We start from the raw sequence: 27,109 nt of genomic DNA, 5'->3' as shown, positions 1-27,109 counted from the left end.
CGGACAAACTGGGCGTCTGTCCGACTGGATGCTTACGTCACTGGAGAGCGCATTCCTGTGCATGCTTATGTGTGTGTGTGTGTGTGTGTATGTGTGTGTGTGTGTGTGTGTGTGTGTGTGTGTGTGTGTGTGTGTGTGTGTTGGCTCATCCTGAGGCACTGACCTCAATCTGGAGCACAGGGGTGACACAGGCCCCGACCAGACAGTGACAGACATGACCTCATGCGTCAAAACATGCACACGCGGACAGATTCGTCCACATCTTTACACATTCAGCTGTTCTTACCTCTGGGGCGATGTAGTCGGGAGTGCCGCAGAAGGTTCGCGTGGACACTCCTTCCAACATGTTCTCTTTGCACATGCCAAAGTCAGCAATCTTAATGTGTCCCTCGCAGTCCAGCATCACGTTGTCCAACTTCAGGTCCCTGAGGAAGCAGATGGACGTTCAAAACATCCTTCAACCTGCTGACTTTTCTGGTAGAAATGGGATTAACTGGGTCCATCCTTCTTTTTATTTTACAGTGCATTGTGTTTTTTTTTTTATTTTTGGATCATGCACAGAAGTTTTATGCAATAAACCATCGCTGTGTGGGTTTGTTGCAGAAATATTTATGATAATGTCATTTTCCCTTTACAACTTAAAAGTAAGAATTTGAAAAAGTATGTCTACATCTAATGGAATATTGCTCACCTGTAAATGATTCCTTTACTGTGCAGGAAGAAGAGACCAACAGCGATCTCTGCTGCATAGAACCTGTAATGACAACCGAACCATTAAAGCTTTCCAAAGAGAGAAAGGAATGAGAAATTCTAGAAAATACTGATTTCTGCTTAATGGACACATAAAAGATGCAGCTAGACACACAGTGTTGTTTTTAAAAATGTATTTTTCCTCAGAGATAACAGATTACTTACACTGCCTGAGGTTCCTTGAACTTGCCCACTTGTTGGATGTGGTACATGAGGTCTCCACCATTCACATACTCCATGACAAAGTACAAACGGTCCTGTAGACACACAGAAAGCGTTTTTTTTTTTTTTTTTTTTTTTTTTTTTTTTAATTCAGCATTATGAAATCTACCATTGGCAGATTTTAATTTGCGGATCTCAGCAGAACGGTTCAGTGTTGCTGTTCTGACCAGACTGTCTCTGTTGTTCCATCTTTATCGCTACTCTTTCCACGACAAGGTGACCTAAAAGCCTACAACAAAGCACTTCACCATAAAAGAAAACACTCAGTGCAGACATCTGTCAGAGAATATTCTCTTTGTCCTTTGGCGCCGGTCCCTTACCTGTCGTGACAACTATGACCCGACCGCAGTCTATCTGTGTTTCGTAGTAGCTCGCTATGAAAAAGCAAAAGCAGCTTTTTCCCCACATAACAACAGAGCCACACCGGCATCAAAGCTGAACATTCAACCAGGTTTGACAAAGTGTCACCACCTGCAGCAAAGCCGGCTTTATTCTGGACTGATGAGGGCTCTGACCCTCATTGCAGCATCATGGCAGAGCTGCAAGCCGAATGCACACAAAGTTGCTTTTTTATATCAGTAATCGAGCTTCATTTTCACTTAGTAATGAGCGAACAACAAAAGAATTTCATTGTCTTTATGGACAGCAATACATAGCAAAACATTTCATGACTGATCTTGTTGGTTTTAATACCACAGTTCATCAAAAAAAGAGCAAGGCGGCATGTAGGCTGTTTGAAAAATGGCACATAATCACTCTATATGAGCGATGCACAACATCATTCAACTAAAGCATTCAAATATCAACCTGCACAGCCGCTGATAGCCGTGCGAGCCACTCTAATTTGGCATTGTTTACCCTGAGACGCTGTAATCTCGTCTGGCCTGAGAAGATAACGCGGCTCATCACCACCTTGACCTCTAAAGATATGCTTCCAATAAACTTTGTTGAAGGTAAAGATCTCCAGTACTTCAGTGGCATTCAAATTCCTAATTGTTGAATGTCGTGATTAAATATACACACACATCTTTTTTTCTGGGATGATAATAATAATTTAAAACCTGACTGTTTCTTGGGATACATACTGTTTTAAGAGTGACTGACTAGTCTTAAATAAAACTCTCTGTTCATGGACAGTGAACATCCCTTTTAATCACAAGATACTGTCCACAGCTTTCACATAAACCTACATTAACAATGACATTTAAATGTAATATCACACATTCAGCTTATTGCTCCTGACTGTCTTAATAACAAGTGACAGAAAAGCATACAAAGGAAAGAAAATTCTCACAAGAGTTATCTCTCACAAAAAGCTTGAGAGAAGACATGAAAGTACTGTGTAGGAGTGTGAAAATGTAAAAATACAGATCCTCTGTGCATGGTCATCGTGCGTTCGTATGCATGCATGAAGGCATATTCATGAATATGCCATCAGTCGGGTCTCCTCTTATGTCCCAGTGCTGCAACTCTAATCAGACACTATAGTTTAGCTCGACCTCTCAGACATTCATTTGCAATCCAGCCCTCGGCACTGACTCCGCGTATCTAACAAGCGGCATCCTGATTGAGGAAACCTTTTTTAAAACATCTCAACTAAAACGTATTCATGAAAAAGAAATCATGTGTCTGTCATTCAGTTAACTTACAGAGTTGACAATAATAATTTATTATAATATCATATTCTCTTGTGATACATGGAACTGAGATGAAACAATGAACAGTCATGTTTTGAATTTCATTAGTCACAAAATGCCGGATTCTATTTTTGAGTCTCCTTACGTTGTGTGTGTAAAATTAATCTGTTTTTCATTTAAAAAAAAAAAAAAAAAAGGTAAAGTGAAGGTATTTTTTATGTGTAGAATATCAAGTGGCATCAGAAGAGATATACACAGCTTATTATTAACCTTATTATGTATGATTTTTCTGTTGAGACAATCGACTAAGTATTTTAGCTGCAGGATGCTGTCATGTTTAGTACCGGTAAATTCATAATCCATAAAAGTAGGTCCACATGTATGTTACTGAATCAGAACTGCAATGTTTTACTGTGGACATTTTCAGTTCTTTACGCTAAAGTGTGTAACGCTAAAACAAGGCAGCATCCAGAGGAAACAACGGCAAGAACATCAAGCAACACTGAAAAACCAACGCACGTGCAGACGCTTGTGTTGTGCAGAGACGTAGAAAAGAGGACTTTGTACATGCAGACACACACGTACATACCTGCCTTAGTCTTTTTTCAATGTTATTTGTTTCTCTCCCCCTTTCTAATAATTAATCTTGTCACACGTGCCCTCTACTACCCGTACAACAGTTTATGACTAAGCTGTTTGGCTGGAAGCCCCTTCCAGAATTAATGCGACCTGATCGGAACAGGAGTGGCCTGTCCTGATGTATATCCAGGAGCACTTTACCTACCACGGTCTGGAAGCACGAGTGGAGAAATGTGAGGAAGGGCGGCTTGTCCTGCTGGGCCAGGACTCTCTTCTCCACCATGGTACATTCAACGTCATCGTCCTGGATCACCACGTCCTTTTTCAGGATCTTAATGGCGTACAGCTCGTCAGTCGTCTTCATCTCTGCCAGCATAACCTTCAAAGAGAACAAAGGAGATCACCTGCGTGTTAAAGGCTGTTTGAGTTTTCCTCCGTTACTTTAAGACACCCGACTCCCGCCTCACCTTGCCAAAGCTGCCTTTCCCCAGCACAGCCAGGAAGGTGAAGTCGCTGAGTTTGACCTGATCCAGGCTGTTGGACGGCAGCTGACCGGAGTGGGCGTCGTCCGTCTCGGTGATCACCTTCTTCCCTGGGCCAAGCTTGGCTTTCTGCGCTCAGGGCACAAAAGACCAGCATCTCAGAGATAAACACTTTTAATGCGTCTGCAAAGACCAAGAGGCTTCGCCGTGCAGTTCTGATGTCATGACTTTGCTTACATTTCCTCAAAGCACGTTGGTTTCTTAAAGAAAACACTAAATGCATAAAATTTGTGGGCGCAACACCTTACCAGTATCACCACGACGATGGTTATTTTAACTTGTCAAACTTCATTTTTTTTACTATTGGACTAAAATTCAAAGCTTAATGTCTGAGTTTAAACACTGAAGTCCTGCTTGGCATTTTTCTGAGTTTTTCCTTCAACGTGTTCTTACTCACTCACACTGTTGGTTTGCTCACTCACAGCCAAAACGCACCGAGTGATGAAGATAATTTAAAATTAATGGGGTGAAATGAGACTGTGGCATCACAGTGGAGCTGATGTGAAAAACTACAGGTCACAGTTAAATAACCGACAGTGGTGTGCAACGCTCATTTCTTCATGAAATAAATACTGGAAGACATAATTTATCATATTAGAGGGTGTTTCTCAGTCATCATGGAAACAAAATGGATGAAAAATGAAAAATGGTTGTTAACAGTAGACATGCTTGAACTGTTTTCTGAAAAGAAACAAAAAGGAATGTAAAATTCTGTTTTCTTTTCTTTTTTTTTTTTAGGAGCATCATAATTCAGTTGGGGAATTTTTCAGATGTGGTCTTAAACATGTTTTTATAAACAAACTCTGAATATAGTTCTGCTGTGGGTCAAATTACCTCAATTAAAGCATGATGATGTACCTACAGGCCAGGGGCAACATCGTTTTAATTATTATATAATCACAATAATCAGTTATGTAATGAATCACAATCCTTACATAACTAAAATCACATTTTATATGATGGTAGCAGAACTTGAAAAGCATTTTATTTTTTTGTAATTATAACACATTAGACCTTGAGGCCTGTTGTTACACACTCAGAAAGATCTGCAGCTCTAGAAAGTAGCAACAGTTGCTGAGTGCATGCATTCCCGTTACAGAACATCAAACTCTGAAAGTTCATGAGCATTCTCGCCTGTGCACGTCCTCTCATGCCACGACATGCTCCATTTCTCAGCAGGGCAAAAGGCTTGAAGAAGCTCGGCAAAAAGCTACAGAGCACTATGCTGAAAGATACACTCTTTTCTGACGCTTTGACGGCAACCAAGGACACAGAATAACACTCATCTCGTCTTCCGTAGCTCCAGAAACACACCCCACATCGACATGTCCAGGTTTCAAACTCAGCCAAGGTGATATGCTGATACGGACTCATGCTGTACTACAACATCCAGGAACACACAAAGAAAGATGCTTGCATTGAGCAAGTACTGTGACAAATTCAAGTCAAACCATCAAAGCTTTCCAACTTCCACGGATTAAACCAACATCTCTTTTGAGACCAGTGACAAAAACTGAAGGTCACGTTATTTCTGAGCACTCCCATCACATTTCTCCTATAGAAAAAAAAAAACAAATCTTGTGAAGAGTAAAAGAAAACCTTCAGGAGCTGTTCACTGTGCTGACAAAAAAAAAAGGTATTGTTAAAGAAAATAAAAATCCCTGGTCTGCATGGCATTGCATTTTGGGAAACTTTCTGAAAACTTGCTTCACACTGTAATCAAATGATTTTCATCCAAACTCTGAACGTGTGATGCTAAGAAGCTTTAGTTTGGTTAATGGCGTCTACTGTAGTCTGCTCTTTGAACTGAGAGCAGCGGGGAGAGGCGAAGCAGAGCAGACGGCACCAGATCACAGCACACCTGTAAGCTTTAGCCAAAGAAACGAGCCTGGCCAGGCCAAGCGAGCAGCGGCCTTACTTCCCTCGTCTCAGACGCACCTGATCAGAGTCTTCCACAACTGCTTGGTCCTGAAACCACAGGGAGAAGGGAGCCAAAAGGGCCGACTCACTTAGTGCACAAGCCTCTACTCACACAGCTGACGTCTTTTTAGGTGGAAATTGAGAGGCAACAGAGGTACAAAACAATCACAAAAAAACAAAAAAACAAATAACAATAAAGATAAAAAACTAAATATTGTTGTGAGACTTTGGACCACTGCACTCAACAGAGAAAAGACCACAATGCTGCTATAATATCCGTCAAAATGAATGTAATAGTTTTGTGTGGCACAAACACAGAAGCAACACAAATAGTAAGATTACGAAGCTAAATAACTGACGTCTGTTCGACATCGAGCACAAAACCTTTGAGGGGACACCACGAATCATCACGTCACGTTACTTTGTCCATGAAGATTAAACAAACAGAAGTGGAGATGGAGGGAAATATGACAATGCCACTGAGATTTAATGCTGATACGAAAACCAAATGTGTTTACATGAAGAAAGGAACCCATGCACACACACAAATACACTTGCACACAGGAGCTGAAGTTGTACTACAGCTCAACACTGACATCTGGTGGCCACGCGTGGTTTTGTTTCTCTATTGTATTTCCCATGTGCAGCCTTCCTATTGATCTATCGGCAACGAGGGAAAATGAAGTTTGAGCCGAGGTGAGAATGAGATGAGCGACAAAGCTGTGAACCACACCTGCAGTAACAACAACCAACGATCACAACATGGAGACAGGCAGCCCAGACCACAAGAAAAGACACACACAAGGTCTAAACACACATGCAGACACACAGCTATGAAGAACAAGCAACACAAGAGACACGGTTTACTAACAATCTACTGACAAAGAGTAACAAAGAGCTGTGCTCTCACAAGAAGTGACTGTTTGACTTTTCCAAAGAACCCAAATGGAATCTACAACACTGGAATTGTTAGTAAGGAGGATCGATTTGTAGTGGCACGAAACCACTGACAAATGATCAGATGTGAAGAGGAATGAAGAGATGTGGCACCACAACAACATGAGACAAACAAGAGAGGAGAAGAGAGAGGAGGAGAGGAGAGGAGAGGAGAGGAGAGGAGAGGAGAGGAGAGGAGAGGAGAGGGGAGCTACCTTTAGATTAAAGTTAATTTGGCAGTCCTGTGAGCAGGGGCAAGACGTGGAGGAGAGAGGAAGAGAGAAACTCTTGCATTAAATATGACAATGTGACACAGGATGAAGAAGCATTTATACAGTATAAGTCTCACCAAGCACACGGGAGGGAGCAGGAAGCTAAGGGGAAAAGGGAGAAAACCACAGAGGGGTTCATGAGGAGAAAACACAAAGAAAAAGAGAGAGACGTTTTCCAGGCTATATAGAGTCCAAGAAATACACAGTCGAGTGGATGAAGCACAAGACCTAGAGATGCAAAAAAAAAAAAAAAAAAAAAAAAAAAAATCAAGAGAGTGCTTTCATTTGAGTACTGCCATGGCAGCAAGGCTGGTTTTTGAGTTCCCATTTGAATCCTGTGTGAAACATGACTGACCTTGGCTGCTCTGACTGATGCATTTGTCAGTCTGCTGCTGTTGATACTCAAACATTCATCGAGTGAAAAAATACTCAAAACATGTCCTGTACAGGTATGTTTAACAGCATGTCCATGAATGTGCCATTCAAACAGTATAGCTGAATTGATATTTTCATCATTGCAGCCACATGCAAAAAAATAAAAAGGGGGGGGGGGGGGGAGGAGGAGGAGAAGTCGTCAGAGTCCAGAAACATTTTCAGACAATAAAGATGTAAATTCAGGTTTCACCTCTGACTTTTTCAGCATTATTAGAACCAATGCATGTCTGAACAGGGCCTGCTGTTTTGTGATTACTGAAACAATTTTGTTTCAAATCATTAAAGCTGCAGAGTCCTCGTTCCAGCAGGCGAGACAAACATGAGGCCAGCAGGCCGAAAACTGGCCTGCCGGGCGGTTCAACGTGGCCCGCCGGGTGACCGCGCATCATGTTGGAAAAAGGCATGACTTCACTGAAATCCAAAACTGAACATCAGATCACAGTAACGTCCAGCTACGCAGCTGTAAAAGGTGGAAACCTTGATGTTAGGAAAACAGCATTAAAGCTCGTGTCCGGAGTTTTAAGAGAGAGGTTTTTTTAATCCAACATCTTGAGGTTCCGCCCTCCCTCTGCTTTCATGAGCGACCAAGCCACGCCCCTTTAATTGTGCACGCGCATTATCTGTCGGGTGAAAATGAGAGCCTCTGAGTCCTACAGCATCCTACAAGTTTAGCTGTTTACGGTGGATGTTCAGCAGACCATGGATATATCCGAGGTAAGTTTGGTGGCTGCTGCGAAACTAACTCATCTCTGCCTGGGCGAGCGGCCGTGCTCTCTAGCTGCATCGATTGACAGCACGATAAGGCGGAAGGCGGAAGCTTGAAATCTATTGGCTGAAGCTGACCGGCGCTTTTTCGGATAACATGGGGGTCTATGAGACGAAGGCGGAGCTCATAAATACATTTTTATATTGTTTTATGCTAATATTATATTATTGCATCGAACCAGACTAACAAATTTAAGCTCTGTTGAAAAATGATACATACATTGGAAACGAACGGAAACTCCGGACACGAGCTTTAACATCAATCAGTCAGTGAAAACTGCAGGCCTCGATCACAGACTCCACATCACTGCTGTAAGAAACTCCGTGGCAAGCATCATTTCAGATCACTTCAGAGTATAGTACTTTTTTAAAACATCTCTCATTGTTAATATTTTTCTTGTACCTCTATATACATTTCAGTATTTACAGGTCGATTTCATGACTTCAGCCCAAATGAGATCAAACTCAGCCACATGTCACTAACTGAACTAAAATGAGTCTGACAACACTGTGTCATTGTGCCATTGTTGTACTGCTTTAACAGATGACAGCTGTGTTGTTACTCTGAAAAACAAACTGAAATAAAGATATTCTGAAAAAGGTACACACTGTACATTGAGGTGCTAAACAGCATGACAGTCTGAGGATGAAAGAGAAAGCGATTTCACTTGAAGAGGAAAAAGAGACACTGTTGCATCGAACAGCAGGAAAAGAACAAAGTGTTGAATTTATATTGATGAACACAACGTGAGTTTGAAATTCTAATAGAAACTTTGAGACTGATTCAGTGTAAATGAGGGATGTTTTCAGTCATTGCTAGATGGCCAGGGGAATCGCCATCATAAACTTTGTTTTATACTAAAAAAAAAAAAAAAAGTCTGTCATGTTGATAATAACAAAAATAAGTCAGTTTAGTAAAATATGACAAACAATATGTGATCACAGTCAAAACCTAGCCACGACTGAAAAAGGACAGCAGTGGCCTATTGAGCTTATAATAAAAGGTTTGCTGGTTCGAATCTCACAAGCGACAGGTCAGTGCTGTGGGTCCCTAAGTATGACCCCTGAGCCCCAAATGCTCCGGATGAGTCAGGAAAGGGATGAGATGTAAAACCTGTGCAAATCAAATGTGAGTCACATGATGAACTATAGCAGGCGTTCTTCCTCACTCTGAGATCAGAAGTTTTACCAGTATAAATTGTTTTAAAGGAGCAAAAGATCAACAAATCTCACATTTTTGTATGCATTTTATAGGTTGCTGCTGAACAGGAAGGCAGTGTTCAACTGTTTGTGCGCTGCAGCTGTCACACAGGCGTCTTTAATCTAACAGCTGTGTAGCGTGTGACAATTCGATAAGTCTGCTGGACATGTCTGTGTCTGAGCTGAGGGAGGCTCTATCAGCCATATAAACCATAAGAAAAAAAATAAAAAAACAAAGTCATACAAGAACAGCAACGACACAAACAACAAGAAAGCGAAGTAGAGGTTAGAATGCTCCTGTTAACATGGAGGATGTTGAATCTCTGCTGTCTGATCGCACTTTATTGCATTTATAACAAGTTTATTAAGACAGCACTGTTGTAGAGAAAATGAGTATTAGAAGCAAGATGGATGTAAAAGGCCAGAATCCTCCACTCAATCAAAGTACAATTGTGTATAAATGGAGGAAAACAGTCGGCACACGTTTTCTTTCCAGTATGGTGAGTGAAATATGATACAGCGAGTCATCATCTGATTAAATATGCAAATCACACCCCTGAAGTTTCTTAACAGAATTACTCCTGACAAGGGACTTTATTTCAGTTCTTTAACTCCAGAACTAGACTCCGCTTCTGTGGATCTGTTCTCCTACAATCCGTTCTGATCTTGTTAACATCTCATACTGTAGTGTACAGTGGGCAGATCGATCTTATAAAAAAGCTGTTTTCAGAAGAATTTCCATGTGAAATTCAACTGTGTGTGCATGCACGAAACAGTATAAAACACCAGTTGAACGATCGCACGTAACGCTACACCATCATCTGCAATTATCTGATTAGGCATTATTACGTAATTTTCCTACAACTGCGTACCATCTCAGAAATGTCACAAGACAAGTACAATCAGGGCCATAAATATGTGAACAATCTGTTCATACTGCGCCAATAAAACATGTCGAAATCTTTCCGTAGTTCAAGTGATTTGAATTTGATGATCCTCACAGACAGCACTTGAAGTGCATGCTGACCTTCTCCTTTCAAATCCACTGAGGTGGTGTACAGAGAGCGACAAACTGACAGGAAGGCACTGCTGTGACCACTTCAGACAAATCCTCACCTCAAATTTCTGCCTCAGCTCCTCATTGCCATCGTCCTCCTCTGAGATGGGGACATTGTAGTACTCTCCTTCCTCCTGGCACAACAGTTTATACCTGATGAGAGAACGAGAGAACAAAGAGGTGGGGGGGAAGAGAAAGAGAGCGAGTGCGCACATACAGAGGAGCAAAAAGCAAAGTCAGAATGTGGCATTATGTCCATACAGCTTAAACAGAGTTCAAGGGCTCACTTCATGGAAATCATAAATCTACAAATTTACTATAAAACATACTACAAAAACTGAAATTGCATGAATATTTCTGCAGATTTCCATCATATTTCTGATAGGAGGCAAAAATTGTCTGTGCAGAGATTAAAGGAGTGTCGTGGCCGCTGGGCTTAAAGGAAACGCATCATCCAAACAATGTTTGTTGTTTTCAGGAAGTCAGTATTACCAGCCGCAGACGGGAGCCTTCATGAGCTCCGACACGCCGAAGGAGAGGGCTCCCATGAAGTCATTCCTGGTGGTCCGGTCCCAGTCCCACACTTCTACTGACAGCCTGCGGTCCTTATCTGTCGGCTTCAGCTTGCTGCAAAACAAATTATGGTGATTATATAGAAGAACTTTTTCAATATGCACAACAAATAAGAAAAAAAAATATGACTTCACAGTATTATCTTTAACTCAGCTTCAAAATATACTTTTGGTCTGGATATACTGTTCAAAAGGGATTATTTTTCATGGAAAAAAAAAGTTCTGTGGTTTTATATTGGGGCCTCAGGTTCAGCTCTCACTGTTTCTCAAGTTCTGCATCATGAAGGCACGGAGGCCTCAGAAACTGGAGGGAACGTGCTCGATGAATCAAGTGTGCCCTGTGAGCGGCGGCTTGGCCATCATGCTGTCTGATTTGTTAAGAAGCTTTTTACAAGGCTTTCAAATGCTTCATCTGAAAGACTGTGGACGGCAGCTGAGATAAATGTGATGATCGCTGTAGAGTAAAACCACAGAGGAAGAAAATCTGTGCATGAAAAAGAATGGATAAAGTAAGAAGTGAATTTTGGCGACATGGCAGCTTTGTGCCTGTGGGTCTGTGCACATCTTTTGTGCCATTATAAAGAATATAAAACAAAGCACAGCGGCCTGATAGATACTCACAAGGTAAACGTCTCGTTCCACTTGGGGTTGAGGCTGGAGCGGATGGTTTTGGTCTTCTGCTTGGTCTCATTCTTGGGGTCTGGTATGAGCTTGAGCTTGACGTAAGGATCAGACAGGCCGTTCGGGTCCATGGGGATGAGGTTTCTGCCTTCACCCACTGAGAGGGAGAGAGAACGGGGGTCAAACATGATTTTTTTAACCATGGAAACTAAAGTAATTCTTTGAAAGCATTCATTTTGAGTAAATGAGGCTCTTTCCCTTTAAACTGAAGCCTTTTTTTCACACTGGGCCGCAGTAAAACACACAGAGAGTTTTGGTCATGGCCAGAAAAAAAACCAAAAAAAAAAAAACCCCTCTCTTGTAATCAACAGGTGAATATCAACAGAACAAAGTCCATGTGTTGAAGATCAAACAGCAAGTCAGAGGTTGTCAATATTATTTATGCTTCTAAACTATAAAAGGCGCAAATGCAGGAAGTGTTATGAGACCAGCGGATCTAAATCGTAACCTGTGCCATGCTTAAGTAGGCGCAGGCTCTCTTCTTGTCCTCCTGTATTTAGCTGTTCAGTAAACAAGGGCACACCAGGGACATTAGCACTCCATTATCCCTGAGCACTGGAGCCCTGCCAGACCTGAGCTACAGCACTACACACACACACACACACACACTAATGCACACACACTATGTTTATCGACATACATTGCAGCGAGCGTCCCTGCAGGGACGGGCTGAATGCCTTCCTGCTCGGTTAAACCTGGAGCTGCTGAGCCCGACAGCCGAGGCTCTCCATGTGGCCCCGTCACTCACACACAATAGCCGGCGGACACTGGGTCACCTTTGACACCGAGACCGAGGTGCTAAGCCACTATGTGGACAATGCAACGCACAATTGCTAAACCCTCTGTCTTAACTCTGAATGTGTTAAAGTATTGACAGGATTTAAGAGGGCTAAATGAACCAAATTCATTTAGAGATTGGCGCAACACTGAAGTACTCGTGGAAGAGAATATCTTCTGAAAAGTGTGTAACATCGAAAAAAAAAAAGAGATTGTTTTCTTGACAAACTGGTTTGATTGTATTCTTTGCAGATATGCAAACAGAATTGAAGACTAAAGGACTTCCATTGTTTGCTTTAGCTCTCAGCAGCTGTGATGGAGGATTTAGGTGATGATTTCAGCGAGGTGTGAAGTCGGATGAGTGATGGGGTGAGCCGCTGCTGCATAGACACATACATGCAAAGATAAAGATAAAGATAGATGGATAGAGAGAGAGAGAGAGAGAGAGAGAGAGAGAAAGAGAGTGAGAGAGAGAGAGAGAGAGAGAGAGAGAGAGGAAGAACACTCTACAGGAGAGGCAGACGGTTACAGAAACAACCTGAGGTGTGGGAAGATATTGAGCGATCCTAAACTGGCAGCACTCGGCTTTCCAATGTGTTGAGCCAGTTTCTTCAGCTGAACTCAAACGCACTAATACGAATAAGCTGAAAAATTAAGGCTTAGGAAGCAAAGATTGACCTTAGAAAATAATGCACCTCGATAACTTTGGCCTCATCCCTGCTCTCTTCATTTTGGATTGCAATAGAAATTTTTCAAGTACTAAAGTTCAATCAGGATCATCTGTGACCTCGGGATAAAATATCAGACGGCTGTGTTGTGGCCCCGGAAAAGCAGCAGCCTATTCATATAGCAGGTTGTATATCAGAGGAATTATTTTTAGAGTCAGCTCTGAATAGGCTGATGAGTTGCACACTGGGTGCGCTTTGGCAATGGCACAGCTAAAACAAAAAAGAAATGCCGTAGTAGTGTACGTACTTGTACATGGTGAATGTATGAGGATTAATTCAACCATTATGTGAAGCACACACATCGACTTTGAATGTATCTCACCAGTGTGTACTGTGGACAGGTGTTAGGTTAAAGATGAATGAAGCTCTGATTACATACTAGATACCAAAGGCTCAGTTTTTTTATTTGTGCAGTGCAAAGGCCTCTGTTTTGAATCATGCATTCTGTTTGCACAAATGCAAAGTCCAAGCACCTAAATTACATTTTTAAAGCTTTGCTCACTGAGTTGTGCTTGTCAGTGTGGAACTGGGTTACAATCAATTTATTCAATGAAATTACATTAATCTAGAGAACAAATCCATTGATCTTCTGACTTAATGATGTTAAGAATCACATGATTATCATCTGATATTTGTGTCTGCAGTACCTTACAGAAGATATATCCATACAAACTGAATTAAATCACAACAAATCAAAGACATACAATCTGCAAAAAAATTCTATTACAAAGATCTTAACCAAAAAAAAGAAACATTCATTGATTTTCAGCCGAATGCTTCCAATGTGAGTGAAAGCTTTACACGTGCAATGTGTAATTCTATATATGACCAGTAGGAGGCAGCCCAGCTTCTCTATTTCATTCTGGTTGGCACAGGAGTTTCTTCCAAATGACTTAATGGCATCTTAAATTGCATAAAACAAACCAGATGTGGTGTGTGTGTGTGTGTGTGTGTGTGTGTGTGTGTGTGCGTGTGTGTGTGTGTGTGCGTGTGCGTGTGCGTGTGCGTGTGCGTGTGCGTGTGTGTGTTTAAGGGAAATATCCCTTCGTTTGAGCAGTTATGAAGGGTCGGATGTCTAATCAGCACAAGTGACTCTTGTGACTGCGGACCTGCAGTCTGATCTCAGATCTGAGTGATTGTACAGCTTGTTCCGACACACATCTGGATATTCTGACTCACTGGCTCACTCTATAGCAGGAGCTGGACACCCGCCCACCTTTTAGCATTCATAAAGTCCATCATGCTGCAGACTGAACTCACTTAAGCCAAGTAGCGGCGGTTGCTAAATGTGGTGTCAGCACAAAAAGCCTCATTGGACTGAAAAATTACTCTGCATTATCTGGTTTCTGGCAAAAAAACAAAACAGAACAAAAGACGAATGGTTTTCCATGTTGTTTTCTTAAAGCCAAAATGGAGATAAGCTTGAAACTTTGCCCATTTCTGTTCTGCATGAGTCAAAATAAAATCAGTAAGAAGAAAAACCATGTCAGAAAAGAGAGGCGATCCAAGGCAGAGGCATATGTTAAAATGGCGTGAAAGCATGGCGCACACATGCCGAGAAGAGGGAGTTGAAGCAGGACAGTGACAACACACTGGGAATATCAATGACATGACTTCAGGGAGTCAGCAGGAGAAATCCTGCAGCAACAAAGTTCAGCTGTTCTCTGAGAGCCAGAGAAACACCGAAGAAAAAAGGAGTCAGGATGCATTCATGTGTTAATACGATAGAGGCGAGCTTCAAGAAGGGATTCACAGTCAGTCGCTTTTTTCAGAGATTTCCTTTATCATTCCTGTAAAGTAATTTCTTTCAAACTTCAATTACACTGAATGTCTGTAGATTAACAGAAACACACCTCGAAAAACGATCCTTCAAAGCTTTAAATTAAGTGAAAGTAGACAGCAGACTGTAAAACACTGACTAAACTAATTATTTCCAGCTTTAACATTTACGAAGCCGAGAGTGAAATCAAACGTTCGAATGCGATAACATTGTCTTGTGGGACGCTACAGCATGCACACAGACACACCGCTCCTTGTCTTTGGTTGACACCGGAAGACCTTTCTTCAAAAAAAAAAAAAAAAAAAAAAAAAAAAAGTAGAGCCGCTCATGTTTGTTCTTCTCCTCCTTGTGTAAACACTCCACCTTCTCAGTTTAACTCTGTGCTCCTTTCAGTGTCCACTATTTACAAAATGGCCTGGAAAAAAAATGGCAGACTGACTAGCAGCTCTGTTTCCTCCATAATGTAAAGATTACGTCAGAGTGAAGGCAGTGCCCAGTCACATGAGACACACAGGCTTTGATGTTTAAGCAAAAGGTTATTTATACCAAAAAGAGAAAATAAAATAATACATCTATTACACAAATCGTTGATATTGATTCGATGCACACAGTTGCATAACCGCAGAGTTCACTGCTGAACCCCGGAGGAGACGGAGCTGTCCATGAGGCCACCTCCCCGCCGTGGAAGAAAGAAAAAAGCTGGCGCTGCTGCCACCACGAGTGCTCTCAGCTGCTCCATCTCAACCCTGATTCATTGGGAAAATGTAACAGCGGCATTTTTACGTAAATTCTCTCCTGGCACGGGTCCGCTGGCTTTTCTGCAAAAATGACTCAGGCACTACACAGAAATGGAAATTACTGTAGGAAAGAGCCGCAGAGTGGAAGCTGCCGCTCTCAAGTTCGCTGGGCAGCAGTGGTAATTTAGAAAGCCTGCTCACTGCATCCAAAATACCAGAGCAGTTTGTTTCAATTAACCCAAAGACTGCAAGTCTTAGTCAGATGTAGAGTGATGGCAGTGAGCCTCATTACGAGCATGCCAAAAATACAACCTTTATTAGATTTCTGAGGTTATCTGGTTATTAAAGTGAGGTACTGCAACATGCTTTTTATAAGATATCTGATTAAGGCAAATCAGATTAACACAACTTAATTTCTTCACAAAAAGTGTCTGATTTCTTTGTGCTTGTATACCTGAAACCTTGTACACCTTTCATTCTCTTACATCTGTGGATGTATAAAAACTAATATTCATAATAATAATAAAAAAACATGTAAAATTATCATAATCCTCATTTTTGTAGGTACTGTAGCATCTAGTGGTCATGCATATGTACTGTTCCATTCTGATAAAGACAGTCTAGACACTGAACTACTGCGGCATGTCGCTGCAACGTGCACGATGTCCAATATACTGTTCATCTAAAGCACGCACTCACACACTGGCTCACTCTCCATAACCATCTGGCCGGCAAAGCCACCTTCTTCCAGGTGTTCAACATATGTTAGATCTAATTTTATGGTTGGTCGTGCAGCCGTCAGAAGAGTTTGCTGCTCTTTTAGGTTACGCTACACATTGTTCATTTGTCAGTCATATGTTGGTGCTGCAGCTTCACCGGCCAGATGCTCACAGCATTTAGGGTGAATTTCATCTTTCTGCTGTAAAGTGTCACCACCACCTCCATAAGCTTCGACAGTAAAATCCAGCTCCTCTGATCTTCCCACTGACTGCGCAACGATCTGACCCACACACACCTACAAATGTACCTACATATCAAGCGCACTGACTCCAACACGGGCATCGCTGCGATGAAAAGCAGAGGCACAGATGACCAAAAAGGCAATCGACAAAGAGCTAATGAAGCCGCTAAAGAGATAAAAAGCCTGTAAATGATGCTTTCCTGCAGAACTGGGTGAGTCAACAAGGGAACCAAATGGAAATGTAATTATTACCACTGTCTCTCACACGCTCCCCGAGGAGCTGCCAACAGCACGGCGCTGCACACACGTCCTCGCACATTCACTCAATAGGTAGAAATGACTAATTCTGACAGAATGCGCTTTCACTATTGACTATCATTGCTTTGGATATTTGCTGGGAATCAGCGATTCGTGACAAAAATAGGAGAGTGACTTCTCTAGCAACAATGGAATGAAGACAGCTGTGTGTGCGGTGAAAAAACAGAAAATATGTCAGTGTGCAACGTCCATCATTCACCAGGGAAGCTGTTTTGTGTTGGGTTTTGTGTCATATGTGTGTCCCATGCATGACTTGAAAGAACAGCTGCTTCCCCTGGTCTCCATGACACTTCCCATTGAACATTTGGCCACTCGGTGAAGAGCAAGAAGAAATTGGTGTCGACCTTCAGTCAGAGCCGAGTGTGAGAGCGCCCTGGCGTTGGAGTGATTCTCGCTCTCAACGCTTTGTGCCCACAAGACAATCCAGCGTTCCCTCTTAACTCGGAAGCGTCGCACATCAAGAAGCATCATCATCTGAGACACTGTGTCGTTTTCCTAACAAGGCCGCCGATGTGTGGGGTGAAAATTTATGGAAATGTGCAGCATGATTTTGTGCATCACAGAAATAGAAGAAACGGAAAGTGGCTGATAACAGTGAGGGGTTGTGCTCCAAATGTGATGCCGCACAATTTGTATGAAACAGAGAATTTGTAGGAACACTGTGAGCAGATAAGCATCCCACAAGGATAGAAAGTATATTTTGGAGTCCGAGTGGTATAAATTCATCCATCTTCTCAACCGCTTTATCCATGGCAGGGTTCAGGACCTGGTAGTCGATCCCACCTGACAAACAGAGGCCGTCACATTCACACCCACACACTCAACGTGGAGTCACCCATTAACCTCAATTATATGCTTTTGGACGAAGGATGGCAAAAGGAATACCCAGGGAAAACTCAGACCCCCTCAACACACACACATACACACACAGGGTGACATTCCAGTCAGTGTTTGATGAACAAAACACACATACACAACTGGTGCATCCTACTAACAGGATGACGGTTATGTTTGCAGATCGATGTGAAAATGTGTGGTTTATTCTACCACCTTCTCCGCACCTTCTTGCTGAACTCCTCTCTCTCCATGCAGCCCGGCTGTGTTTGGCAGGCTGTCTGCAACACATCTACAGCAGCTAATGTAATCTGTGATGCAATCTGTCTTGAGTGGGCTGAAGGCTGGTGCAGCAGTTCGACACACACACACACACACACACACACACACCTACTCAAACACACACACAAGCACACACACACATGTTGTGCTCGCATGCCTTTCGAGGACATTGCATTCATCCCTATTCAATTCACGCAGACCCATTTAGAGGTCGACAAAAAAAATTCTTTGTGTCTATTCTTCACCTCGACCGAACGGAACCATAATCTGACGCAGGAAATTATACAATTTTTCTCATGGGAACTGGCTTTCTGCTTTATTTGCCTTCAAGGATGACATGTTGACATAATGTAATTTAACAGTAATAAATACACACACGCACACACACAGATAACACAAGTGAAGCACTTCAGGAACTGTCTGCTGTGGACAACAGGGTGAAGAACCAGCAGGTGTTGATTCCAACCTCCAGGTGATAATGGTGGTTTTCTATCCCTGATGCGCGCGTGCACGCACACACACACGCGTGCACGCACACATATAGTCTCAGAGTGTGAAATATGCAGGCGATTTCACACCTGGTATACATACTGGATATGTGAAAACACGTGTGACCATCAACATTTCATTATCGCAACTTGATAGTTGTGATTGCAGTGTGAATTTTATACACACACACATGAACAGTGTCCACAGTTTTGACTTCCTAGATGTTGAATTTCATGACGGCTACTGGAAAAATGTATGAAAAAAGGTTGTTCTAAAAAGACTACTTAAATTTTTGTTTACAATATACCAAACAATATGCGGACAATCCCATTTTTAATTCTATAATTCCGATTTTCAGCTTTAATATTTCTGGACTACGGGACAATTCATATTCTCACGGGACAATTTAAATTCTCTCTTCTTCTACCTTCAGAAGGCATGGATGGATGGATGGATGGATGGATGAATGGATGGATTCACATTCCCTGTGCAGCGATGCAGTTTAATTGAGATTCTGAACACAATAAAAAGAAATTCGAGATGTTTGCACATTTTTACAAGATATTAGTCATCATCAGTCACAGTCATTGTAAGTGACGCATCTTTCCTTCCCCTCTCTCCTATTTTTAGCCAAACAAAGCAACAGGTGCGACAAAGATTAACAATGAAGACATCCGAATGAACCGGTCTGTGGGCAAATGGAGAGGGCTTCAGCTCAGATAATGAACGGATACATGCCACAAATGATAAAAAGGTGCATGCTACTCTGCCTGCCTGCTGCCCAAATGAATGTTTAACTGTTGTGTGCTGTCATCCATTACTCTGCCCACATTCAGCCTTGTTCATCTGGTGAACATTTGCTCAGTGGAGAAGCCAGTGAAGTTCAACGGCAAGGTCTAGTGATGCACTGGCTCCTGTGAGCCGGTTAATTGAATGATTATGTTTGCCTGTTGTGGGCTCCCTGCCATTACTATTGTTGTGGCAGATGTGCTAATGGACTGTCATTACAGACGGGGGATTTACACCAGGCTTCAAAATACAAAGCAGAATGGGCTTCTTCTCAGGCATGAACTGCATTTTCCAAACACAAACATGCGCTGCAAAATTTTTTGGAAAAGTTTGGTGCAAAGTGCAAGGTGCATAGTTGTACATTTCAAAAGAGAAATGTGTATTCATGCTTTTTCTTTACCACTTTAACCAGCGCTAATCCCAGCTGAGAGGGCAAACTTCACCATTAATGGGATAATGGCTGACAATATATATATATATATATAAAAAAAACTGTTCCAACAAAAAAAAAAAAGGGGAGAGAAATCAATACAACAGTAACTGAGAGAAAGTGCTGCATCGTATGTATGAATGAATAAAAATGATGACTATGCTGATTTTCGATGTGCAAACTGCTCAAAAACTGCACAGAAAAATGCTTTACTTCCTAATTATGGAGTTACGTATTTTTGGCTGCAGTTACTTTATTTTGAAAAAATATGAAAAAATGGTTTTATGGAATTTTTTTTTCATATTATTGGCAAGTTATTGGGACATTTGCTTGCTGTTAAAATGTATACAATATTTTGTTACTGACCATTATTACATAACTAGTTGCTCAGCAATCAAAGAGAGACAACCAGACACACTCACAATCACACCCATGAACAATTCAGTCAGCAGCCGGAGGAAACTGAAATACTCACACATGCACGGGGAGAACATTCAAACCCCAAACAGAACAGTTTGAACTCACGAAACACCACGGAACAGCCGTGTTTATTTCAGCCGGCAACTCAGAATGTCAATGCATTTGAGATTATGCATGGAATTATCTCAGCTTAACTACAGCAGCTGGTCTGTAATATTTTGCTCTGCAAGGACAACTGGTACAAAATGAAACAGTTCATGATAAAGCGCTTTATCAAAACACTTAAAACTGCATCTTGTTCTGTACATGACTTACATTTTCACCATGCACCCTGAACAAGACTGTCTGACTGACTGTTAGCAACATAACTCAAGAAGTTACCGATGGATGAAGTGGGAATCTTCAGGGAGCATCTGAAATGGGACTGGAAACATGTGATTAGATTTTGGGAGCGATCAGGATTACATTGGAGGATTGGAGGGGGGCATGTGCTCTCCGAGTGAAAGCAAAACTGAAAAAAAAAAGAAGTTGGAGTTTATGTCAAGTAGAAGTTTGTATATAATTTGCCATGATATCAACTTTTTTTTAATATTTCTTTCAGATCTTCAGAAAATGTTTAACAAAAGGCTCCAAACTCAATTCCAGACACATTTAGGAAACAGACTAAGGAAGATCATGATAGTACTCGTGAGATTAAATTATATTATTGTCATTAACAGAATGTAATTACATTTTTAATTAAGCTCGAGATGTGAAACCAAATCAAAATGACAGCATAAATTTACCAGTAACATTGTTCTAAATAATAGACATATGATTGTAACGCCACAGTCCTGCTCACAGGCAGAGACCTAAAATTTTATGTTTGTGTAATTTGAAGACTTAATAAATAATAAATCAAGCCTTCTATTTGCCTTGCAGAGACAATTCAGTTCCTTTGGAAACTCCAACTAACACCGAGCAAGTCGTGACTGTTTAAAAAGAGTAACAACACAATGCCCACGCAGCAGACCACACACCACTGCAGGAATACATATTTGGCTTGGGATTGCCTTCCACACCGTAACTGTGAATTGTTTCTTGCAGCAGGATGTTTAGCAGAAGCAGCTCTATTGATCTGTGCACCAAAAGGGAGATGTCTTTGCAGCATACTGATAGCTGATAGTCACGGGGCCGGCTATGCAGGCAGAAGTCGGACTCGCTGCACTGCGAGCAGGTGGCAGGCGTATTGGCGAGAAGGTTTCTGTTCAGATTAATCAGGAGCAAGAGATGAGCTGCGAATGTCTGTGTGTGTGAAAATTGGACAATCAGGAATTATTGACAAGGACGGTAAGCAGCTAAAATTGATCCAGGTTTGGAATTGAAACGGAACAACGGCGTGTGCAACAAGCTGCACCCTCATGCAACCCTCACACGCACGCACACGCACACACAAAGACACATTATCCCAAAATGTCTTTCGGGGATCATGTATTGAATCATTTATTACCTTCAGACTTAGTCTCACGCCTGAAGTCCTGCTCGCTTCCCAGTTACATGCTTAACCTTAAAATGAACTTATTCCAACTTTTAAATATCGTGTTCATTAAAAGCATAGCACCTTATTTTTGTCTCCACAGCTGACTGCTGACTAGTGTGTAATCAGGACGCATCCAGCGTACAGAGAACAAAGCAACGCAGTGCTCTGTCATTACTTTCACCAACAACAGTGGTGAGCGGGGAGCTTCAGGGCGACGCAGAAACATTAAACCTCTTAGGGTCAGGGGGTTGTTTGATTTCTTTCTTTTTTTCCTTTTAATTTCTGAGAATGATAGCATTATAACCAAAACAAGATATGAATGAGCAGATGAGTTGATAGACTTGAGTTGATTTAAAAAAAAAAAGACTCTGTGCAGACTGCATTCAAAGAACAATCTATATTAAAACTAAGTCTGAAAAGTTCAGCTTCATGTCTATTGTGTTATTTCCACTAAAGCTATGCTATAGCAATACTGAAAGCCTCTGTTTGGCAATGTAAGAGATGCTCTTTGAGCCACAGCTTGATAACTCCTGATTTGCATATTGTATTCTTCCCAGCTGTCTAACCACCACCTCATTGTCATCTCAGTCTAAAAACCACGTGTGAATCCCTGAAACCATGATCCGTTGTCCAGAATTTACCCGTAGGTCAGAACAAACCAGGCAGGAGATCGTGAGCAGAATGTGCTCTCAGGTTTCAGAACTCACAAAATAAGCAAAACCAGGACATGCTGATCCATGCACACACGCGCGCGTACATCAAACATCTGGCATAAATACGGAGTTCAATCAGTTGAGATGTATGCATTCCAAGCCCGGTGAATTGGGTGTGTGCTGCAGGTGTTGAGCCCTACCTGTGACCTGCATCTTGTCGACGCTGACCTCACACTTGAGATAGAGACGACCCCTCCTCTCGGTGTGATCGGTTCCACACAGGCTGGGCACGTTCATGACACACTGCTTGTGAACATTCATGTCACAAGCTGGTGAGGAAACAGAGAGAAAGCAGACAGCTTTCAAAAATGATCATGTGCCAATATATATGATGTAATACATCCAAATCATACGAAACTGAGCAAGTCAACACATTCACACTTCTAGAAACTTCCTTGTTCCAAGTTTTTGAGGACATTTTCAGATATACTGTATATATAACACACACCATTTTATTTTAAAAGCATTGTAGGCTTTCAGGCAGTCCTCCATGGCCTAAAGTATGATAATCTGCTTAAAAGTGCCTTGTAGATCTACTCCACCTATTTCCGCATCCATCACGACTTACACACTTCAATTTCATTTCACGTATCACACATGTTGGGTACAATATTAGAGGATTGTTTTTCTGAGAGCCGGGTGGGAGCGGAGATATCAAGGTCATGACCCGGAGTCAACCCTGCGACATGATGCATGTGTTTCATGTGTGTCAGGCTGCAGGATTGTTCCGTCATGGTTTGAGAGCAGCTACCAGCGGTTACATCATCATCATCATCATCATCATCATCGTCGTCGTCGTCATCGGGTCAGTGGGTAATAAACACGATCAACACGGCCTGTGTAAAAGCTCCCACAGTTCAGCGCAGTTCAGTTTCAGTTTTCCTCTGAGGAGCTGCCCTGCAGATCACCGGTGATTAAAAACACTGCAGCGTCATTGTGCCGTGATTAGAGCTGCAATTGATCTGCCAAAATAATTTGCCGCTCCACATCTCTATTTATGTAGCCCCCGGAGCAATCATTAGGCGTAACTGGTGGTCTGTAGTAGGCAGCAGATAAATGTATTTAGGAGCTCATTAAGGCCTTCACACTTTAATCCACTGACACACTCTCGAAAAGAAGAAGAGTGAGGGAGGGATATTAATAAAGACTCCGAAAAGCTTTTGATAGTGGACCTATTATGAAGGAGCAGGGAACATAGCTGCAGACTGAAAACAGACAACGTGCGAATTTAATGAGGGAAAATGAAGGAGGGGAATGTTATCAGGCAGCTTTTTTTTTTTTTTTCAGTTAGAAGAAACAACAATCTTCAAGAGACTGATGCTGATAAATGGCTCTCCACCAGAAGCTAATCAGATCACAGCCCTGATTTCTCTCTGTTATATTTATACATCATTAACCTGCATATTAGAACAATAAATATTTCATCTTCCTCAATTTATTCATTCATTAATTCATGTACAATTAACAAGCCTGTCATTCCAGGAGCTGCTTGTTAATATGCAAATATCAGTTTTCCTATATGACTTTAATCAACGAACATAATATAAAGCACTTCCACTGAGGATGATACTCACAGTCACACTTCATGCCCTGGTGGATGAGGCCGTAGAGCAGGGAGCCGCAGTGATCGCAGAAGGTCGGGCTCCCATAGGTGTGGATCTTGAACTTATGCTTCGTTCTGGGATCCTACATGTTAAAAAAAAAAAAAAAAAAAGTGACAGATATTAGACATTGCTTTAAAAAGTGTGAAGAATCATCCTCTGAAAATGTCGTTCTGAGTCACTTCATATAAATTAAATATATATAAAAGATGTTTTGACACAATATCAGGATGCTGAACTAAAAAACCATCAACAATAGCGCTTGCGTTGATTTAAAGGTAGCAAACTGCCTCAAGATGACCTGTAACAGCTGTGAGGACAGAAAACTGTGAGATCTGTGTTTCTCATTTCGTTCTATATTGATAGGTGTAGAAATAAGTGAAATCGATCACAGCAGCATCTTCCGTCTTTCCTACACAGAAAGCCAGGCTGAAATGAAGCTGCTGCATCACAGGGAGACAATTCATTACTGATTGCCGTGTGACTGCAATCACCCGTTATTTTGTGGGACAACTTGAAGAGCCAGCCAATCAATCCGTGACAGTCTTTTAATAAACTACTATTTCGGGGTTGTCCTTTCATTTTCACAGGCCACATCGACGAGTTTGAGCTGCGAAATGAAGTGCAGGAGTCTGTTCAGACTCATCTATATATTCTATGAACAGACAATATATGAAACTTTTTTTTTTTTTTATCAGACAAGTAAAGACTGGCGAATAAAAACCACTGTAGGTTAAAAGAAAAATCATTCCTTTCTGCAGCTTTCTCCATCAAGAATGAAAAGCATCTCATCAAGCATTACAAAACATGTTATTTGTTGTTCTTTTTGCAGCTGAGTTTGTGGAACAAAGCTTCTGCTTCATTCATACAGTCCTATTAAAAATGTTCATTGCTTAAGGAACACTGTATAAATTTTAGATTACTCAGTGTGAAACATATTAGGATTTAATGGAGTACAAGATTACACCAGTGTGATCACAACGCTGGACAAAAAGCAGTTATTTGAGGCTGAATCACAGCATTGTAAAGATAATACTCTCCCTGTTGGCTTCTGCTGTATGGGAATATTTTCCTATATGGAGAACAAAGTAGAAAACTTCCTCTTGCTTGAGCTCAATGGCAGAATCTCAGAATAAAACAGACATCTTTGCAGCACCTCCCTGAAAATGGTAGTGAAATCCAGACAGCAGCTCAAGCTGTGAAGTTGAAAACAGAACAGGATAACTTATTGAATTATGTCCATGATCCAGTGTGGTGGTTGTAAGTAAAGTCACACCTGGAGGTCAGAAATATTCAAAATTACCCATCAGCACTACTCCTTATGCACAGAAATTTCCCTCAATTTTCTCATTGTTTTGTTTCCCAGAACTTGAGGGATCTTCAAAGGCTTGAACACTCCTAAAAGGCTCTTTTTATATTAATCCATGTTACGGAGATCATGCCATCTTCACCACTTACATCACACACATCAGGCAAGTGATGATGAAAGTGACTTTGAGCGTCCAGAAAAGCGCTACATAAAAACAATGCATTCATAGCGAGAAAAGTATGTTTATTCAGAGTTAGTGCACAAGATTAACTAATTGATGCTTTATTGAAAATCTGATGTTATGTCAACATTGCGATGCTATTTAATCACATGGACAAATTTAATTGGAGTGATCTGTATCAACAAGATATCACAATATATGACAGGAACCCAGTGTGAAATATACATTATAGACAAATGTTTCAGATGTAAATCAAGAAATAGTTGAGGGTTTTATTTTCTTTGCCCAATGTGAAATTTCTGCATTTTCCTTTCAAAACTAATTTAATCAGATCAACCGACCTAAGCTGTATGTTATGGAAAGACATGAACAAGTCCATTTCACCTGATTCAATTGCTTTGGCAGAAGGCATAGACCTGTCTTTCCAACTTCTCGTCTCCCTTTCCCAGCTGTTTTCAATGTCTTTTTCCTATCAAACTCAAAATGAGCTCATTTGCTTTCAACAGCTGATCTCTGAGCACTGACCTCTAACACTTTGGATTATGAAAACTGCATGTTATTCCAGCTTACATGTAGAATTTACAAGGTTTTCCTTGTGGGTGGATGAATGTCACTCCTTTAATATAACATTGCAGAAATTACTGTTTTGAAAAGGAATGATATTAATCTGTGATCTGTATGTTATCATATTCATAATATTATTTTGTGACCTGTGTCTCCCAGTAGTTTTTTTTTTTCTTTGTTCAGATTATGCTTAAATAGTAAAGAAGAATGGCCACATGACTTTATTAACCTTTGGAATCAAAGTTAAATGTTTCATTGGCCTGATGTTAAGCAGCATTAAAACCTAATCATTCTGGCAGAAGGAGGAGTGCTGGAAGACACCCGAGATAAAACAACCCTTCATTTGCATTTGTCAGCCTCACACACAGGGTCAGGATTTGCATGGACAGGCTCCTTCCCACTGTCTGAGGATTGCACCGTCAACCCATCGTCGAGATACTAAAATAAGTGAGGGCTAATATTTACATGAAGTTAAAGCAGGTGGTTTTGCAGGAATATCTAGAAAACCTGAAAACTCCACACTACCGTAATTATAATCGGCAATATCTCCCCAGTGTCAGTCATGACATTAAGGTAATTTCATTCAGCAATTCCTGTCCCAGCAGGACATTTACAATTCAATAAAATGCACTCCCAGCAGAAAAACATGAATCTATTGAGCAAGCTGGACCAGATGTTTTATACATATTTCAGCAGAAAGCAACACATGAAAGCAGAATATAAATATTGCAGAAAGCGTACATGTGGCAGACATATTATTGCTCCCACTAAAACATGCAGGACAGATCAGTCTGGATGTCGGTGCAGCACTTACATAATACAGAGGAGGGTTCTTGTCATATGCATACAGTCATTCATTTCACACTCTCAGCCGGCAGCTTATGAAGCTCTCAGCGCTGGAGAGAAAACTGGAAGTCTGCCACTTTTCCAAGCACCCATTTCGAAGTGCTTTCCTGCTCATTCTCAAAATGTGCTGTGCTGTAAATTTTTTTCAGAGTCTGAATCCCTTGAAGTGCATTTGCGTCGAGAACACTATGCAGGCTACCCCTCCTTCTTTTCTTTTCCCCCACGATGCTATTTGAAAGAACACCTGTCGATGTATTGGATGG

At 41.4% G+C, this 27,109-nt stretch overlaps 1 protein-coding gene across 3 annotated transcripts in view; it reads right to left on the bottom strand.

The window, feature by feature from the left end:
- Positions 1 to 27,109, bottom strand: part of prkcaa (protein kinase C, alpha, a) — a 142,328-nt gene that overhangs the window by 36,165 nt on the left and 79,054 nt on the right. The window contains exons 4-15 of one of the 3 annotated variants that reach the window (XM_030094649.1): positions 23,920 to 24,031; positions 22,486 to 22,614; positions 11,509 to 11,665; positions 10,808 to 10,942; positions 10,375 to 10,468; positions 6,802 to 6,828; positions 5,669 to 5,698; positions 3,656 to 3,799; positions 3,394 to 3,567; positions 916 to 1,007; positions 692 to 754; positions 287 to 425 (exon numbers count right to left, since the gene is read on the bottom strand). In XM_030094649.1, the coding sequence (XP_029950509.1) occupies positions 287 to 425; positions 692 to 754; positions 916 to 1,007; positions 3,394 to 3,567; positions 3,656 to 3,799; positions 5,669 to 5,698; positions 6,802 to 6,828; positions 10,375 to 10,468; positions 10,808 to 10,942; positions 11,509 to 11,665; positions 22,486 to 22,614; positions 23,920 to 24,031 (1,296 nt within the window). The remainder of the gene's footprint in view (positions 1 to 286; positions 426 to 691; positions 755 to 915; positions 1,008 to 3,393; positions 3,568 to 3,655; positions 3,800 to 5,668; positions 5,699 to 6,801; positions 6,829 to 10,374; positions 10,469 to 10,807; positions 10,943 to 11,508; positions 11,666 to 22,485; positions 22,615 to 23,919; positions 24,032 to 27,109) is intronic. The other 2 variants (XM_030094650.1, XM_030094651.1) reach the window with 2 other exon arrangements.

The sequence above is a fragment of the Salarias fasciatus genome, chromosome 6, assembly GCF_902148845.1.
Source record: "Salarias fasciatus chromosome 6, fSalaFa1.1, whole genome shotgun sequence".
Lineage (NCBI taxonomy): Eukaryota > Metazoa > Chordata > Actinopteri > Blenniiformes > Blenniidae > Salarias > Salarias fasciatus.
The sequence above is the reverse complement of the archived record's forward strand: the minus strand, read 5'-3'. Positions and strand labels throughout refer to the sequence as shown.